The following is an 18,130-nucleotide window of genomic DNA, read 5'->3' on the forward strand; positions in this document are numbered from 1 at the left end:
AATGTTTTAATATTGCTCACCCGTTTGAATAGCTTAGTTGTTTAATTGATTTAGTTACTCACATAGCTCCCTCTCTGTTTATTTCAGATTGGCATAATAGGAGAGAATGAAGAATGGCTGACGGTTCATCAGCTGGCTAATGAACCTGATGCTAGAATCCTGGAGGTCCAGGATCTAAACCCTTATACTTTCTACAGGTGAGCACACACAGCAATTTACACATGTATAATGAATATAATATGTAATTAAAATAACATCAATCCATGAAAGTGCTGTGTGTGTGCCACTGAACTTATTTTTTTATTTTTTTATTTTTTTTAATCTTCCCACATAAATCCCATTCTCTGCCAGTGCAATGACCTGTTTTCCCCTTGGTCACCATTAAAGTTTCATCCAACCTATTTTAATCTAATCTAATGTAAACTAATCTAATCCTTTCTCATATTACCATCTCATTGAGATTAAACAATGAAAGCTGGTTTTACGACAGCGGGGGTTTTTCCTCTCCCCCCAGGTTTCGAATGCGTCAGGTGAACATCGTGGGCACCAGTTTGCCCAGTCAGCCCTCCAGGAAGATCCAGACCCTGCAGGCTCCTCCTGACATCTCCCCCGCTAATGTCACCCTTCGCACCGCCAGTGAGACCAGCCTGTGGCTTCGCTGGGTGGTGAGTTGTCACAGCTCGTTGCACATTAGGTCTGACTGTGTAGAAGTTTGTGTTATGAGATTTTCATTAGATTTAAATATGTATGTCTGGGTTTGGATTTAGACAAATGGACGTGCATGATGTAAATTATCCAGAGCTTTAGCATGCATAATGCATGACTTATTTCTTCTTTTTTTTTGACCCTCTCATTGGTATGGTGGACGTTCGTGCTCACGAAACTCCCTTTACATGCAATTTGAATGCTAAATATAACTTGGGTATTAATTTCCCGATTAAAAAACACATTTAATTAAAATCTGTAAATGGGGTGATACGTTTCTCTCGTCGGTTCATTTGAAGTATTGTCAAATGTGTCAAAGAACCTCAAATTAGACTTTATCACACTATTTCTATGTATTCTTTTGTGCATGACAATGCTGCTTATTCCATCCTGTTGTATTCTGCTCAGTCGTTCTCTTGCAGCTGCTGCGTGATGAATACAGATTGCACTGATAATATTTTGGAGAGGTGCACTCTGTTCGGTTTTTATTCTCGCCTTCTGCATTTGTATTTGGCCGAATGTATTCTTTGCCACATCTGTCCATTATAATCAGTGAGCTGTGCCAGGCCGTGCGAGACAGCAGCAGAATGTTCCCGCAGCTCCTGCAGGATTAAAAAATGGTACACGTTACCTGGATTTTACGGCTGCGTGGTGTCAGCTGCGTGACACAGCGCGGCAAATTAATGGAGTAGCTTGATCGTGACGGTGTCTCCTCTCAAAAGCTGTAGTAAAATTTTGCGATCCGCTTAATCGCTATTGCCTCGGAGGTCTTGAAGACCTGAATCAAGTCCGGGTTAATGTTAAGAAAAAAACAGTACATTTTGCATTAGGGCGCACGCATATGATGTTCAATTACGTGTATCAGTGTTATATAGAGTAAATGAGTACATCTAATCATCTTTTTTATTCTTATAGGCTTATGTTAATAGATCAGGGTGCTGTTATTATTTTATGAACTGTGGAGATTATAATTAGTTTCTCTCAGCCTCTTCCAGAATGGGAGTACAACGGGAATCCAGATCTGGTTGGCTACCGGGTCCAATACTCCAAAGCTGGGTCTAAAGGGGGAGTTCTTTCCCATGTCATCATGGACAGGCTGGAGAGGGAGTTCACCATTGAGGACCTGGAGGAGTGGACCGAGTATGAGGTCAGAGTTCAGGCCATCAATGGTATTGGATCAGGACCTTGGGGCCCACCAGTCCATGGCAGGACCAGGGAGTCTGGTGAGGAAGGGAATACATACACACTTTAAAAACCAGAGAGATATATTTAAAGTGTTCTAAACTTTGACCTTCACCTCCCTCTGCAGTGCCCTCCAGTGGTCCCACCAATGTGTCAGCCTTTGCCACCACCTCTAGCAGCATCCTGGTCCGGTGGGGAGAAGTCCCCTCAGCTGACCGTAATGGACTCATCTTGGGCTATAAGGTCAATCTAGTGATCCACAACAGTCATAGTAATCCAGCCATGGCTGTAAAGCAAAGTCAAGAGCATGAAATGTTATCTTTTCCAACATTCAACTCTTTGTCTCTCAGGTTGTGTTTAAAGAAAAGGACTCAGACAAAGCTCCCGACTTCTGGACAGTGGACGGCAACACCAGCCACAGTGTCCAGCTGAGCAGTCTGGGCAAGTACGTCCTGTATGAGATCCAGGTCCTTGCATTCACACGGATTGGAGATGGAAGAAGTAGCTCACCGTCCATTCTCGAGCGGACGCTGGATGACGGTAAACAGACCCACTCACTGAAACCATAGACTTTATATGGAAAGGGATGTAGAGGTTCGATTGGAAAACTGAAGCCAAGAAGTACGACGAAAGTAGCATTTAGCCACCAGGGGGTGACACGGCTGGTTAATCTGTCTGAATAGAAGTCTATGGGAAAATTAGCCTCTGTTTTACTTGACTTATAACATCAGTAAACATTTTCCTGGTGAGTTCGTGGTCTCGGTTTCTAGTTCCAGTTCTTCTTCAGTCGAGCATGATCTACATTTTGTAGCTTATGTTCCTATTTAGAGTTAAAGAGATAATAAAGCTCAGCACATAAGTGGCCACCAGTGTAACTCACAGTTAGTGCAGTCCAGCAGGTGGATTTTATACAGTTTATGAAAGACACAGTGGAAAAGCAGTTCACTCGTTTATCTTGTATTTTTTTTGTTATTTTTAGTTTTAGTTTTTTTTATAAAAGGCTGTATGTGACAAATAGTATTTTGGTGTTTTGATGTGCGACAGTGCCAGGACCTCCAGTCGGCATCCTCTTCCCCGAAGTCAGAACCACATCAGTCAGGCTCATCTGGCAGCCTCCTGCACAGCCCAATGGAATTATCCTTGGTGAGTAAACAATATACAGACTTTCCTCCAACGGTCAAAATAAATGATTGGCATACATATCTAAGTCTAAGTCAGATCTCCTTACATAGATTGCCCAGTAGGAGTCCTTCAAGGATCTATACTGGGACTTATCTTATTCTCACTGTACATAAACAATCGAATAAAGTAAAAATGCTGAACTTGCTATACTGTTGCACTCTCATCAGCTCTGACACATGTTCAACACTGGCTCTCACTGAATATATAAAAAAAACAACAACACGCGTTCTAATATCTGCATTGGAGGAGAATAATTAAATGTTGTCAAGGAATTCAAATATTTGGGTGGGATTTTTGACTCTAGTTTAAGAGCCATATCAAACAATCAAGTTTAATCTTTACATTTTTAGACACATTTGAAAGTTGCTCATTAATAGAGCCACCATGATGGGTTTACACTCTATGATCTTTTTGCATATGAGCTATTGTTTTACCAACTGGTCATTGGTGGGGGTGGAGACCCTCAAATCATTTAAATCACTTCCTTAAGAAGCACTGAAAACCTTAGATTAAAAAAAAAAAAAACAACTTACAATAGAGATTCCACTGCAATATTCTACCTAAATATAACCTCCTAACTTTGAGAATTTAGACTGAGTAGCACCTTGTGTCAGACAAAAAAAAGATTATTTTCATTTCACTTCCTGTCAGCTTTGTCACCTTTAAGGTTAAAGTGAAGGAGTGGCTCATATCCTCCCAAACCTGTGAACATGTTTCAACACTAAATGAGCAATGTGCAACATCTTTATTTTCTTCTTACAATGAACAATTCTTGCAATTTAATACCACCCCGGAGAAATGTGCAATCAAGTTGCAACGTCTTTCTTTGTTATCGTTGTATTAAGTGTCTTTTTATTTTTGATGGTTCACCAACCTGCCAGGGGACTGCAGATGGAAACTACAATATAATCTGACAAATGTATGTCCATTAATATGTGTTGTCCCTATTTCTAAATAAATTACCTTAAAAATAGGCAAATCAAGGCAATATTATTTGTCTGGTACCTTTCCCTAACGAGACAGTTTAAAGTGCTCTTAATACTACATAAGAGGCATTCAGACAACATATAAATGAAATATAAGGCAATATAAAATATACAAGGATAAGATTTAGAGAGTAGATTAAAGAGGAAGATAAAAATAAGATGAGTAGCGTGAGATGGGATGCGGTGCAGCTACAGTGAAGGGTTGGATATGAATAGTTCTACATTAAATCTAATAAAAGACAGAGGCAAAAAGAGAAGTCTTTACTTTTGATTTAAACAACATGTTTAAAGCTCCAAACTATTACTCTGACAACTTTCTCTGTGGGCTACGCTTGTGATGATGAAACGCAGCGGAGATCTTTCCTCTTTGCTCCCTGCTTTGTTATGCATGACTTTGTATTATATGAGTTTGTCTGTCTAGCTTATCAGATCACGTACAGAAGAAACTCTTCAAACAGCAACGCCGCCACTGTCGACGTGCTGAGCCCCAGTGCGCGGCAGTACACGGCGACTGGACTGAAGCCAGAGACGGTTTACGTGTACCGCCTCACTGCCCAGACACGGAAAGGTTGGGGGGAGGCTGCTGAGGCTTTGGTGGTCACAACAGAAAAGAGAGGTAAACACCGCAGCTAAAGTGTATTTGTTAAATATTCCTCTTTAAATACAAAGTTTTCCAGTGACCATATGTGTGTGTGTGTCACCCGGTCAACGTAGCTCGACCCCAACCCACAAGTCGTCCTGTAGTGCCTCAAGAGGAAGTTCAGGCTCGCCGAGTGCTGTTGTCATGGGAACCGGGCAGCGATGGCCTGTCCCCCGTTCGTTACTATACAGTCCAGTACAGAGAGCTGCCAGACAGCAACTGGACTGTCCAATCTGCATCTGTGAGCCATGAGATGCACGCCTACATGGTGGACAGGTAAATATAAATCCACTCTTGAAACTCGCTGCATTTAAAACAATTACATAAGACCTCGTTTGATGAGGTCATGAAGCAGTGTGGAATCATGGCAATTGCTGCCAGTGAGAGCTTCAGTAGCAGAGCAACGGTGCACTCAGCAATGAGTTGTTGTGATCAGTTAGTGATGATTACACACAGTAAAATGAAAAAGCAGAATATTTCGTTACTCACTCTGATGTTTTATAGGGGGGGGAGGGGTTACACTGGAGGTTATAGCTATCGCTATAGCTAGTGATTTACAGTAGACTCAGTGGTAACTGGACGTCATGCAGCAAACACTGTGGAATACACAGGAGATCGAGCGCTTTTTCACTTTTCATGTTATTGCCTGTTTCAGTGATCATTCACAATTTATGCAAAGTTTGCACAAGTGTACGTTGCATTACTGTAAACCAACGTGTGGTTATTACGGTAATTTCACTTGCTCTTTTGCAGAAACCGGCGTCTTTTTCACCAGAGAGGAAAGAGTTGAGGAAAAAATGCCTGTACATAGTTTCCATTTTTTGGCCTGTTTTGGGACATTGATACAAAAACTCAAACAAATTATATTTTAAATATGTTTTATGTTCAAATTTAACACGCAAAATCTGGTGTGCATGTACAACTTTCTGTTTTTCTTCATTTTAAATTGTTAATTCACTATTTTGGAAAAATGGGCAAAAGCACTTAGTCATAGGATCATATTATGGCCCTTTTTTATGGTCAAAGTAAGACCAGACTGACATTTTGAGGCTCAGGTGTTAAAATGTTAAATTACATTTATGTTTCAGATTGTATCTTCAAATAAGATTTAAAAATCATGAGGGTCAAAATACTCTCATAATCTTTTCCTCTCTCTCTTTAAAGGTTAAAGCCATTTACTTCTTACCAGTTTCGCATTAAAGCCACCAATGACATCGGCGACAGTGAGTACAGTCAGGAGACTGAGGCCATCACTACTCTGCAAGATGGTAAGACCTTGTGACTGCTGTAATTAGACACGGACCCAAACGTCTGCGTCATTCTCTGTTGATTCTCTGTGAAGTCAACACATGCCTTAACATCCATGTGTTGACTTGAGATTCTCACAGTGACTCGTCAGCAACAACGGTGCTTGTGTTTACTTTCAAGCTGTACTCTTTGAGAATGTTTAAATTATATATCACCCTCTGCATCTGTTTTTGGTTTGCTGACACTATCATTCATCTTTTATTTTTTTTCTTTGCCTGTCTTCTAGCTCCAGACAAAGCCCCAACAATTCTATCTCTTACACCTCACACAACCACATCTGTTCTGGTCCGGTGGCAGGTAAAGTGCTGGATTACTTGATATTCTGTTGTGGAGGAAAGAATGGCGAAAGTGAAAAAAATATTGTCGCGTTTGCTTAAAGGTGCATTATGTAATAAATCTAAAGCAACTGGCCATAAAATCCTCCTAATATGTCACAGAGACTCAGGAATAATGTTCATATAACAAACTGAACTCACCAACAACAACAGTACAGTCAAAATATTTGCATTAAAACATTTTTTTTGCAGACTGCAAATCATGTTTACGTTTTGAAATCATGTTTTGGCATGTGGCGCCACCTGCCGCCATCTACCAATCATTGCAGTCAGTAGAGTCTCAGCTGCTGAGCAACCACGGGTTGCCAGTTACGTCAGAAAACAAAACCTAAAAGACCTCGGTATTTTGAATTTGAATGTAGTAACGTTTTTTGGCCACATTCTTACATATGGCACCTATAAATGTTAAGCGAACCTTAAGCAGACTCCTTCTTCTCTTTGTAGCCTCCCTCTGAGGATCACATAAATGGAGTCTTGCTGGGGTTTAGGGTCAGGTTCCGTGAGTTGCACTACGACCGCCTACGCAGCTTCACGGTCCGCACGATTAACAGTCCTTCTGTCGACTGGGCCGATCTCACCGGTGAGTCAATCTTTTCGCCTTCAGTCTTGGCGGTGTTCATATTGAAGTTGTGTCAGTGTGTGATCATTAAGAGTGTGTTGTTGCATGCAAGTCTCCTAATGGTGCCACTCTTTCCTGATCCTGTCGCCCGTTGTTTTTTTTTCCTCTACCTTGCCTCCAGCTCCTTACAGTGTCAGGAATTTGACTGAATCCTCACTCACCCAATATGAACTGGATAGTAAGTGTTATATACTGTTCAGTACATCCTTTTTATGTGCATCTTCCACCACCCTGCCCCCCTCTATCTGTACCATTGCACCTGCACAAAAATATGCTGTTTGTATGATAATTCATAGCAAGTGTGCATTCCACGAAGGAGTCTCTTCTGATTCCTATGATATTTACTGTATATGGCTTTAATCTACCCTCGCTGCCCTGTAATTGTTTCACTTTCCTTTTTTCTAATAAGATAAGATAGGATAGTCCTTTATTAGTCCCGCAGTGGGGATGACATTTACGATGTCACAGCAGCAAAGACAGTCAAGATAAAGGAAATAAATAATAAACCTGCATTTCCACATAATGTGAAAGTACAATATAGAAAGATATTAACAATAAGGCTATAAAATTGTAAAATCGAAAGTGGTACATCTAGAATATATACAGTATGGGCTTGATAATCACTGACAAATCTTCTTCATGTCCCCACAACACCCCCCCACCTCCCCTCCCCTCATTTTTTCTTCTGTTGCATCTACAATATTGCCTTGCCATGGGCATCGCCGTGACTGTTTGCCTCTCCCTGGGATCACTTTTCCATTGCTTAACTCTTCTATTATAATAATGCTTTACATTCTCCTTTTGCAGATTTGAGTAAACACAAACGCTACGAGATCCGCCTCAGTGTGTATAATGCTGTTGGGGAGGGGCCGAGCAGTGCACCGCTGGAGGTGTTTGTCGGAGAAGCAGGTATGTTTGTGCTCTATTTCCTAAATATCAAGTAATAATAGTCATAATAATAATGCTGATTATATATAAAACATACGCACTCTGCCCTATTCTAGTCCCAACTGCCCCTCCCCAGAATGTGATGGTCCAGTCCTCAACAGCAACGCAGCTGGATGTGACGTGGGACCCTCCACCTCTGGATGCTCAGAATGGAGACATTCAGGGTTACAAGGTGTCAATTTGTATTTTCTTTCCAACTAATTAACTCGGCTTACGTTATATATTTTTTTAATTTGTTATGTTGATATGTCTGTGTCAACTCTCGCTCTCTTCGTAGATCTATTTCTGGGAGTTTCAGCTCCAGAACGAGACAGAGCGCCTGCGCACTCTGTTCCTACCCGAGCTCGGTGTGAAGCTAAAAAACCTGACAGGCTATACCACCTACATGATCAGTGTGGCCGCCTTCAATGCAGCAGGGGATGGACCTCGCTCCCTGCCCACCAGAGGGCGCACTCAGCAAGCAGGTTAGTTGCACTGAATCCAGAGGCGCAGCTTGTGAACAGGCAAGGCAGGCAACTGCTTGGGGCCCCCGAGCTGATAGGGGGCCCCCTGACACTTGGAGCCTGAGGGCTGTTTTTACTGAATTGTGCAGTGACCAGCCACATTCCCATCCCCCTTAAAAAAAATGGCCGATTTGCAATGACAGGAAACTTCCCTAAAGGGCCCCCACCTCACGTTAACCTGTGTGAAGTTGGAAAATGGAGAGGATTATCATTATTAACATATATTTTTTACTCAGTTTATATATTTTTTTCAGTTATTTACAGTATGTTATTGTTCTATATATGTATATGGTTTTATAATGTGGGTTCTTTACAGTGTAATGTATTTTTTTTACTAAGTTTATATATTTAAAAAAAAAGCTATTTACAGTATTTTATTGTTCCTTACCTACTTACTTAAATGTTCAAATACTTTTTAATTACAAGGTTTTTCCATGTTATTTCATTCATTTAGAAAAAATATATATTTTGTTGGTGTCAGATTATTTATAACATAATGGTGATGAACACTGGTTGGAAGGGCCCCCTGGGAATTTTTGCTTAAGGCCCCTACAGACTCTAGAATCGCCTCTGACTGAATCCAGATGTTGACAGTCACTTTTCTTCCAACTCAAACCATATACCAATACCATGCAGCATTTTAAAGCCTGGGGCTTAGTGTATCTTAATATCTGTCTCTTCCTATCACTTGCACCATCAATGGTGGTGCTTCTCATTATTTAGCATCATTGTTGGTCCATGTGCAGAGTACAGTAAAGCTCTCCCTTCTGAAGCAAAACTACAAAATGCAACTAAAGCACAAATGAGAGCCCTGCTCCTCCTGTTCCCCGAGAAACAGAGCATTTTCATTAAATAGTTTAGCTATAGCATGAGATACAGAGTCCTTTTGGCACCTCCTCCGGGACAAACCATGGAGGTGGAATCCCAGTGACAGTGGAGGAGCAATGAATACAGAGCGCCTGAGACACATGTAGATTAGTTTTTTTTTTTAGCTGCAACTGCACAAAGACGTCTGTGTTTACCAGCTCGTGAGAGTCCCTCCTCTGCCATTTCAGCACAAAAATGGTTTACAGTAGAAATTTCTTCCGTCTGTTCCGCCCCCTTGAAGGCCACGATATTGGTGAGGAGTACAAAGTGCTGAGAACTTAAAAACAGAGGCAGGAATTTTGGCTCTACGCACCACAGGGTACTGGGAAGTCAGCCAGCACAGGCTTTTGTGAGTTTTATGCAGAATTGTGGCTAAATCCTGACACTTAGCTGGATATGTGTGGGGTCAGCAGACAAAAACTCTCACAGCTCCAGCTCAAGGTCACAGTGTCAACGATTAGTTTGCTTCATGAGTCACTCGTCGAATCTGGCTTTTTATTTGTTAGCGTGATAATAAATGATGGAACTTCTTAATCTCATAATATTAGCCTTTTAATGTCATCCAATTTATTTTTCATTAATATGTCAAATTGCCTTTCATACTTGTCTTTTGAATCCCCTCTGATGTATTTCTGCAATGTTATTCTGTCTCTAGAGAAGTGTCAGAATGAAGAGAAATGTTGCTAAGCTTCAAATTGCTTCATTGTCGTTCGATTACTTCAGTATCAATCACAGATATTTTACAATGGTGGCATATCTAAGTCAATGTAACTTAGCATTACAGCTTTTAGGTATGTAGTGTGTGTGGTGTTTTGTCTCCGATCCCGCTGTCATCACAACTTTACTACTTTCTCTACCCAAAAGCACCCAGTGCTCCCAGTTTCATCCACTTCAGTGAGTTGACCACTACTTCGGTCAACGTGTCCTGGGGAGAGCCCAAACAGGCCAACGGCATCATTGAGGGCTATCGTCTGGTTTATGAGCCCTGCACACCAGTTGATGGTGAGAAACTCTGCCTGGAGTCTAATAACTCTATCGCTATGTTTTGACATTCCTCAGCTGGCTTTCTCAGACAGTGATTTACAGCCTCTGGTCACATTACTATGTTCTTCTTTTTTAGCCCACTCTGCTTAAACTCATGCTGTAATCTGCTACATGAATAAATATAGACCATGTATGGCATGGCTGATAGAAAATGTGTCTGAATGTGCTCGCGAGCGTTTGCACGAGCTGCTTTCTCTCTCAACAAGAGAAACGTGGCTAATAGGTAGCTGAGTGAAGTTGCCTGGTCCAGATTGTCAAGTAATTGAGAGCAGAGGTGGAATGCTGAGCTGAGGCTGTTGTGGTCCCATGGCTCTCCACTAATGGGCCCAGAACACAACAGCACAGAGTCGCGAAAGGCGGGGAATACTAGTTGGTCTATTATTTAAAAATGAAGTCCCGTTGTATCTTCCTGTCTAGTTATCTATGAGTCTGCTGGCATGGTTCATCGTTTGTGTTGAATATGCAAAGATGTGTGTGTGTGTGTCTGTCTGTGTGCACAAAGCTTTGTTGCTCATAGAAAGCAGCGTCTAGAGTCTTAGTGTTTCTTGTACAGACTCCTCTGCTCGCACTCCAGGTGTCAGTAAGATAGTGACAGTCGATGTGAAGGGCACCACTCCCCTGTGGATGAAGATCAAAGATCTGGCCGACGGAGTCACCTATAATTTCCGCATCCGCGCTAAAACGCTCACTTATGGCCCCGAGGTCGAGGCAAACATCACCACTGGGCCCGGAGAAGGTGAGCACTTTTTTTTTTGTTGATGTTCATGTCAGTAATCAAATAATTTTGACAGTTTTTCTAACTATTCCTTTTTTTTTTTTTTTTTTTTTTTTTTTTTAATCTACCTCAGGAGCCCCGGGCCCTCCCGGAGAACCATTTATTTCTCGCCATGGAACTGCTCTCACGCTTCACTGGACAAGTGGGGATCAAGGTCGTGCACCCATCACAAGATATGTCATTGAAGCCAGACCCTCTGGTGAGCCACGTCCAATTAAGACATCATGACTCTTTCTTCCGTGATGACCGCGGCGCCTGATGTATTGACGTCTTTTTTTTATATCATCTCGTCTTTAGATGAAGGACTGTGGGACATCCTAATCAAAGACATTCCCAAAGAAGTCACATCCTACACACTTAACCTGGACATGCTGAGAGAAGGGGTCACTTATGATTTTCGAGTAATTGCAGTCAACGACTATGGTTATGGGTCTCCTAGCGCTCCCTCCCCATCCATATCAGGTTAATAGTCCTTCAAATTGTAGAATTAATGCGAACTTGTCATGATTATGTGAAGCGTATTTTATCCAAGTATTCATTGATTTCTGTCATTTTTGCTTTTTCAGCCCAGAAGGTTTCTCCCTTCTATGAGGAGTGGTGGTTCTTGGTGGTGATTGCTCTGGTGGGCCTCATCTTCATCCTCCTCCTTGTTTTTATCCTCATCATCCGAGGCCAGAGTAAAAAATACACCAAAAAAGCAGATGCAGGTAGGAAATACAATTATCTGCCGCACTTGAGTGTTAAATTTTCTCTGTCTGTGCATGCAGCCTTAGCTATCGACTGATGTTTGCCTTCAGTTTAGACAGCTTTGCTGTATTATAAAGTGGAAGTGTCAAGGCTCACACAGTAAGATGAGTTACGGATATTCACTTATAATTTGACTCGTGGGCAAAAGTTGAAAGTAAAGGTTAGCAGCAGAAACGGGCAGATGAATAAACATTGTCATTCACGTTGAACTGCGGGAAGGATCAATACCGGGATAAATGTCTTGGCAAGCGGCTTAATGCTGCGGCCATTAGTCAGACTGAGAGTAATTATATTATAACTACAGCACGAGTGGCTCTCACAACACTGTATCAAGAAGCCAATTTTCATGATTGTGAATTATCCCAGGTGACACCGCTGCTGCTCTATCAGTGGTTCTACCCACACATCTCCGAAGAATAAGACAGGGGAAGTTAATCAACATTAGTGGACGCATTGTTAAAAACTTTGCAATCGGTAGGGCAGCTGATCACAATAGAGATACAGGACATGTTTGTGGATCACTCTGAGTAGTTGGTTATGGAGATTGTTGTGGTTAAAAGAAGAAGGAGGAATATTTGGGGGGAAAGAGTGAAGGATCAGGTCAGGCCTTCCTAGCAGTGGCTTTTTTAGCTTTGTCAGCTTTTTTTCGCATGGTGCCAGGGTTACCAGTGTCACCAAATGGGGACTTGGCAAGACCAGTACAGAGAACGACTGTGTTTTTGTGTGGGGATACAAAGAGGGTTTCTTAGCCCCTCTCAGCCCCTCCTCACTGTTCCCAGCCTTGGAGATGCATTCTCCCACTGACTGCTGTTTGTTTTACTTGAAGCCATGACTAGACAGTGATGATGATGATAATCATCATCATCATCATCATCTCCAAATGATGTCAGAAAAAGCATTTGAAGTTGTTGTGACACGTCATGAGCAGCACTTTCTCCTCCCTCATTATATCACCTCAATCTTCTTGTGTGTAACGCAGATACTTTGAAGGGTTCTTCTTCCTTCTCCTCCTTCATTTTTGTCTCCTTCTTCTTCTCCTGCTCATCCGTCACCTCCTTCTATTTCATCTCCTTTACCATCTACTCACCATAGACAAACTGTAGACGGAACTTTGATTGTGTTTGCACATTGCAGCAATACCTTGTTATGGTCAAGTCCGTCTTGGAAACCAATACAAGAAGACCTGGAAACTGTGGTTCTTCAAAATTTGTACAAATTTGTATATTTATGATAGCATTTCATGGTAAAAAGCTCAATGGCTACAGATTCTCTTGGATCTTATGCAGTGACGTGTTTTTCGTTCAGGTTCAAACGTGCAGTTTCATCGTGAAAATGTTACTCTAATGACTGAAGTTCTACATTTAACTGCAGATCACAAATCACTTGTTTTATTCCACGACCCACGCAGTGTCGCCCTCATACCCCTGTCCAGGCAACCACTCCAACTGCACGGCACTGCCCCTGACCCACGGAGAAATGGTGCGTCTGGACGAGGGACGCTTCCCCTCCCTGGAGCTCAACAACAGACGCCTCTCCATGAAAAACTCATTTTGCCGCAAGAATGGCATCTACACACGGTCAGTGAAATTAAATTATTAGTTTAGTTTAGTTATTAGCAATGATATGTAACAGCCACTAGGGCTGTTCAAAAGAATATTGTGTGACACATGATTCGCAGACAAACAAACTCCAGCGATGTCACATGATGACATCGCTGGAGTTTGTTTGTCTGTCTGTCTGTCTTTTAGCAACATAACTTGAAAAGTGACAGACAGATTCGGATGAAATTTCAGGAAATGTCCGCAATAGGACCAGGAACAATTGATTCAATTTTGGGCGTGATCCGTAGACGCTGCATGTCGGCAGGGTTTGTACGCACTGAGCTGCCTTTGCGGAGATCTGCGCTCTCCGAGTGCTTTTCTAGTTCCTTCTAGGATGTTCAAATATAAAAAAATTTATTGTTACACTTACTTTTTGTCACACTCGGTCTTCTAAAGCTTCACTTTTGTGGAGCAAACAGCTAAGCTAACAAGCCCAAAATACTTCCATGTGGTGCTTTTATGGTACTTTAGTGTCTTGATTTTTTATTTGCTTTAGGTTAACCGTGGTTCTGATAACATCACTGTCTTGTTTTCCTGATGGATTCAAAGTGGATTTTAGGCCAAGCTGTGCTTACTGTGACACCACCTGGGTCCCCCTGTGGACCCTGCTGTAATTACTTCAGAAGATTTGTATCTAAACTGTGGATAAAAAGTGACAGCCCTAATAGCCGCCACTCATATATTCACAGAAAACCTGCATGATTCTGCTTTAATTCAGTCTTGTCAGAGATTCCTCTTACGGTTGAACGCGCTATTTATGATACTGACAGAATTCAATAATGTGATACGTGTCCACCTTCTCCCCTCACAATGGTCTGTTGTTCTTCAGAGAACAAACTAAGCCTCGAGGAGCACAGCTGCTGATTTCAGCCTCCTTCCGCTCCCTTGTTGATATTCAGTGTTTGTGCGAACCAACAATTTATATAAGGGGACAGCACAATACCAGCTAATTAGCATTCATGAGCTTCTGTGTGGGCTTTTTGTCTGTCCATCACTGCTTCAGACAAAGGGTGCTTATGGGTCAGAGCCCGCCATTTTCCTGTGGCCTTCATCCCGGAGTTTCTCTCAAGTGCTGTCAGTGTGAGAACTCCTATCTCGAGCCAGCAGCAGGATTTTGGCAAACGTGCACTTTGGTCATGTTTACGCACACATTCGATAAGAGGAATTTCACAAACGAAAGGGAACGTCCTGTGCAAGGGGTCACATATTTGGTCACGTGGTTGCGCTGTGAGATGGAGTTTTTCAAAGTCTGCTTCATGTCACTGCAAAGAAAAGAGGGAGAAAAAAGATGTTGGTTTTAGTGTGTAAATTCTTGTTGAATGTACTAGAAAGGTTGCTTTAAGTGCAGGGGGGAATCGCTGCTGCTTTTCTCCTTGACCAAGGAGGCCAAGACAGGGATGAAAGGGCCTTGAGATCCTCTTTCTCTTTGAAGGGCTGCGATCTGGTTCTGTGCTCTTTACTAATGATCTGAAGAGTGGGAGGGCTCCCTATGGGATTTTTTTTGAAAGGGCGAGAGAGAGGAGGATGAATTAGACAGATAAGGCGAAGGGAGAAATGCAGTGCTCCTAAATAATTAAAAGATCACTGGCAGTATTTTGTGCTCGGGTGGCCCTATATTTAAAATGTATGATTTAAGCTTTCCTCTCATAGTTGGACTATGACACTTTAACCCAGAGCAGAAGTCCCTTTGTTTCCATGCTTTCATAAACGCTTCTTGGCAGCCCCAACTCTTTAGTTATTGCTTATATCTCTGTACATATATTCATTTATTACTTGAGAGGTCATCATGGCTGGTTGCTCCACTATTACCTTGACACACCCCCCCCCACACACACACACTTACACAATGTTACTGTGATGCCATTCCATCCATGTTTTTCCCCTCCAAAACTAAAAAGCAAAGTCTTCCCTGTGTTATCCTGAGGTACAGGACATACTGAGCCCGCTGTCCATCCAACTCAGTCTCCGCAGACCTTGAACGCAGCAGCAATCTTTACTGCAGAAGAAGAACAAAATAATTGCCTGCACAGATGTTTCTTGCTACTTCTCTTTTACGGACTTAATGACTTGAGCCAAAAGAAGCTAGAAGTCTATTTACTTGACCTGCACACTGCAAAAGAACTTTATACCACTTTGAGTTCAGAGTCATGCTTACTTACACAGCTTTACTGCAGGAGGTCTAAAGCCAGGAGTTACTCCATCTGAATAGTCATTCAGCTCTAATCACCACAAAGGATCCTTTCATGAGGATACTCGTGTTTTCACAGATTTGTGCATCTCATGATGGCTGGAGTGAGTTGAACTTGTGCTCACCTCCTGCCAGGGTTCTCAACAGATATTTGGCAAATACCAGGATCAAGGAAATGGCAAAGGAATAAAACCATATATAATACCTCGGCTAAATTGTCTGTGAGTGGCTTTTCAGAAATGCACATCTGAAGTACTGTGGCTATCGGAATCAGTCTGCGCTGAACCTCTGCGTGAAAACATACCACTGAACCCTCTGTGGGATGTGAAGTGTCTTCATTTTTCAGAGCAGTCGCTGGCCTTTATTCTGAATTCTGATCTCATCTCAAATTCTCAGGTGAATGGTGTCAGGACAGAAACGGCAGGGCTATTAACATTGACTCAGTTGTGTTCTCAAAGGAGTAAGAACTTTCTCAAAAGGAAATGCCATGATCGAGTCAAACTGTTATCCTTCCTCTCGCTCAATTTTTGTCTTTTGAATTCTGACTTTCATAGTCACTCCGTCTCGCTGTTTTATTCATCTGCCCAGGTCACCGCCAAGACCCAGTCCTGGAAGTTTGCATTACTCAGACGAGGATGTCAGCACTAAGTACAATGACCTGATTCCAGCAGAGAGCAGCAGTCTGACTGAGAAACCCTCTGAGATATCTGACTCTCAGGTAAGCAGTGTCCTGGCTCTCACTCAATGTCCTCTCCCCGTCTGGAATGTGCAATGACCTTGACTTAAAAAAAAAGTAAATTTCACTCTTCTCATATTCCTTCAGGGCAACATTCAGACTACACCGTTTTCATTGCATCCATACTAACACGCTTTAAAAAATGTGACCATGCAGATAAACTGGACATGTGCACGGCTGATGTAAACAGGAAGCTGATTCTCTCCTCTGAATTTGTTTGCTTATTTTCAGGGAGTATTACAAACTTGAGTGAAAATTAACCACAGATATTTTTATGAGGTGAAACTGTAAGTCAATTTTAACTGTTTCTTTTTTTTGTTTGTTTTTTTGCAAATAAGAACCAGTCTGGCAGTGAATGTGTATAACTGCATCATCGTTTCCAAAGGTCTCTATTTTTGCCCACCCAGACTAAAACACAGCTGCAGGGTTTTCCAACTGAATTGGAGCCAACAGCATTTTTAAATGTCTCTGTATTTGGAGCTCCAAAACGGGGATAGTGTGAAATATCCAGAGCAGAATTTACATATTTATGTAAAAACAGAGTGGTGTGGATTAGTTAAAATTACCATCATCATCTTCACATAATTTCCCGTAACTATTGCTTTGCTACAGTCAAAGAGTCTTATTCTGAAGCAGCGTATATAACAATAAATTATGGCTATCTGCCTCAAGTGGATCTCATTAAATGAAATCCTCTGTTAGCACAGGCCAATGGACCTGAGATTGAATGCAAACTTCTCTCATGGGAAGAAACTCTGAGGCCACTTCTCATGTCTTATTATTCTTCAATTATGTGTACAACAAATTCATTTTCCTCAAACAGGAAATGTCGTGTTAATCTTCTGAGTCTCGGGCTCGTCATGTGATGATCCGCACAGTGTGTGTAAAAGGCAGTTCCAGTGAAGTGGGGAGGGGGACAGGGAGTTCTGACGTGTTGATGATGATGATGATGGATACTTAAGGCATAAAAGCCGATTACAGCAGATTCTGAACATCTGTATTCCCACACTTGCTCCAGGTCTCCCTGGCCAATTTATCTGGTACCCGCACAGTTAAATCATTGTTCAATCCCATTTGAGCAAACGCCGCTCTCCCACGAGACGCAGACGGGTGTTTTTCTTTCCCTCTGCGTAGCCTCAACTGTTTACCTGCCACTTGTGTAAATAAATGGTGCTTCAACATCTGTTTGGCTGCAGCGTCTCAGCAGAGCTGTGGATGGGCAGGCACTTGTCACACACAACAAATGTGCCAAGTGTGTGATGTTTTCCGCGTTGGTAATGTGTTCGCTTTTCTTTCGACTGTTTGCGTTTCTCAGCCAGTACAATGTGCCGGAGCTGTGACAGGCCTCAGTCACACAAACATTTGTACCTTTTAAGACTTGATTGTTCAATATTACAACACCAGCGAGTTAATCCTGTAAACATTATCTCTGTCGAATTCCAGGATGCTCTGGTGTGCGCTAAGCAGAGCTCCTTTTTGTAACAAAGGGATGATTTTCTGCCCCCCTATAAAGCTGCATTTACATTTGTCATGTCTGTAGATATTTCCTGCTGTGTTATGACTCGGTGGCTTCATCCACACTAATACATTTCAGCTTTAAAACACTTCACTTTTGCTCTATTTAAACGCCTTGCATCCACAGGGCTCAATCTCAAACCTCTTACATGGACGGATCTCTAAACACAGCTGTCCCTGTGTTTAATTTGAAAACTGTGTTGCGTTTTAGTGCTTCAGAGGCAGAAAATGGGACATTTTAAAAGAATG

General features: G+C 42.0%; 1 protein-coding gene across 1 annotated transcript in view; it reads left to right on the forward strand.

The window, feature by feature from the left end:
- LOC310932743 (protein sidekick-2-like) overlaps nt 1–18,130 on the forward strand; it is a gene marked incomplete at its 3' end in the record, with an annotated part of 89,691 nt that overhangs the window by 70,143 nt on the left and 1,418 nt on the right. The window contains exons 23-44 of the mRNA XM_083896089.1: nt 88–197; nt 515–665; nt 1,691–1,928; nt 2,015–2,130; nt 2,238–2,427; nt 2,932–3,030; nt 4,477–4,671; nt 4,770–4,971; nt 5,860–5,963; nt 6,230–6,300; nt 6,783–6,918; nt 7,079–7,135; nt 7,765–7,866; nt 7,962–8,077; nt 8,183–8,369; nt 10,140–10,277; nt 10,894–11,055; nt 11,168–11,293; nt 11,392–11,556; nt 11,661–11,801; nt 13,274–13,418; nt 16,219–16,348. Coding sequence (XP_083752215.1) covers nt 88–197; nt 515–665; nt 1,691–1,928; nt 2,015–2,130; nt 2,238–2,427; nt 2,932–3,030; nt 4,477–4,671; nt 4,770–4,971; nt 5,860–5,963; nt 6,230–6,300; nt 6,783–6,918; nt 7,079–7,135; nt 7,765–7,866; nt 7,962–8,077; nt 8,183–8,369; nt 10,140–10,277; nt 10,894–11,055; nt 11,168–11,293; nt 11,392–11,556; nt 11,661–11,801; nt 13,274–13,418; nt 16,219–16,348 — 3,081 coding nt within the window. The remainder of the gene's footprint in view (nt 1–87; nt 198–514; nt 666–1,690; nt 1,929–2,014; nt 2,131–2,237; nt 2,428–2,931; nt 3,031–4,476; nt 4,672–4,769; nt 4,972–5,859; nt 5,964–6,229; nt 6,301–6,782; nt 6,919–7,078; nt 7,136–7,764; nt 7,867–7,961; nt 8,078–8,182; nt 8,370–10,139; nt 10,278–10,893; nt 11,056–11,167; nt 11,294–11,391; nt 11,557–11,660; nt 11,802–13,273; nt 13,419–16,218; nt 16,349–18,130) is intronic.

This window comes from Microchirus variegatus (genome assembly GCF_963457635.1).
Source record: "Microchirus variegatus genome assembly, chromosome: 10".
Lineage (NCBI taxonomy): Eukaryota > Metazoa > Chordata > Actinopteri > Pleuronectiformes > Soleidae > Microchirus > Microchirus variegatus.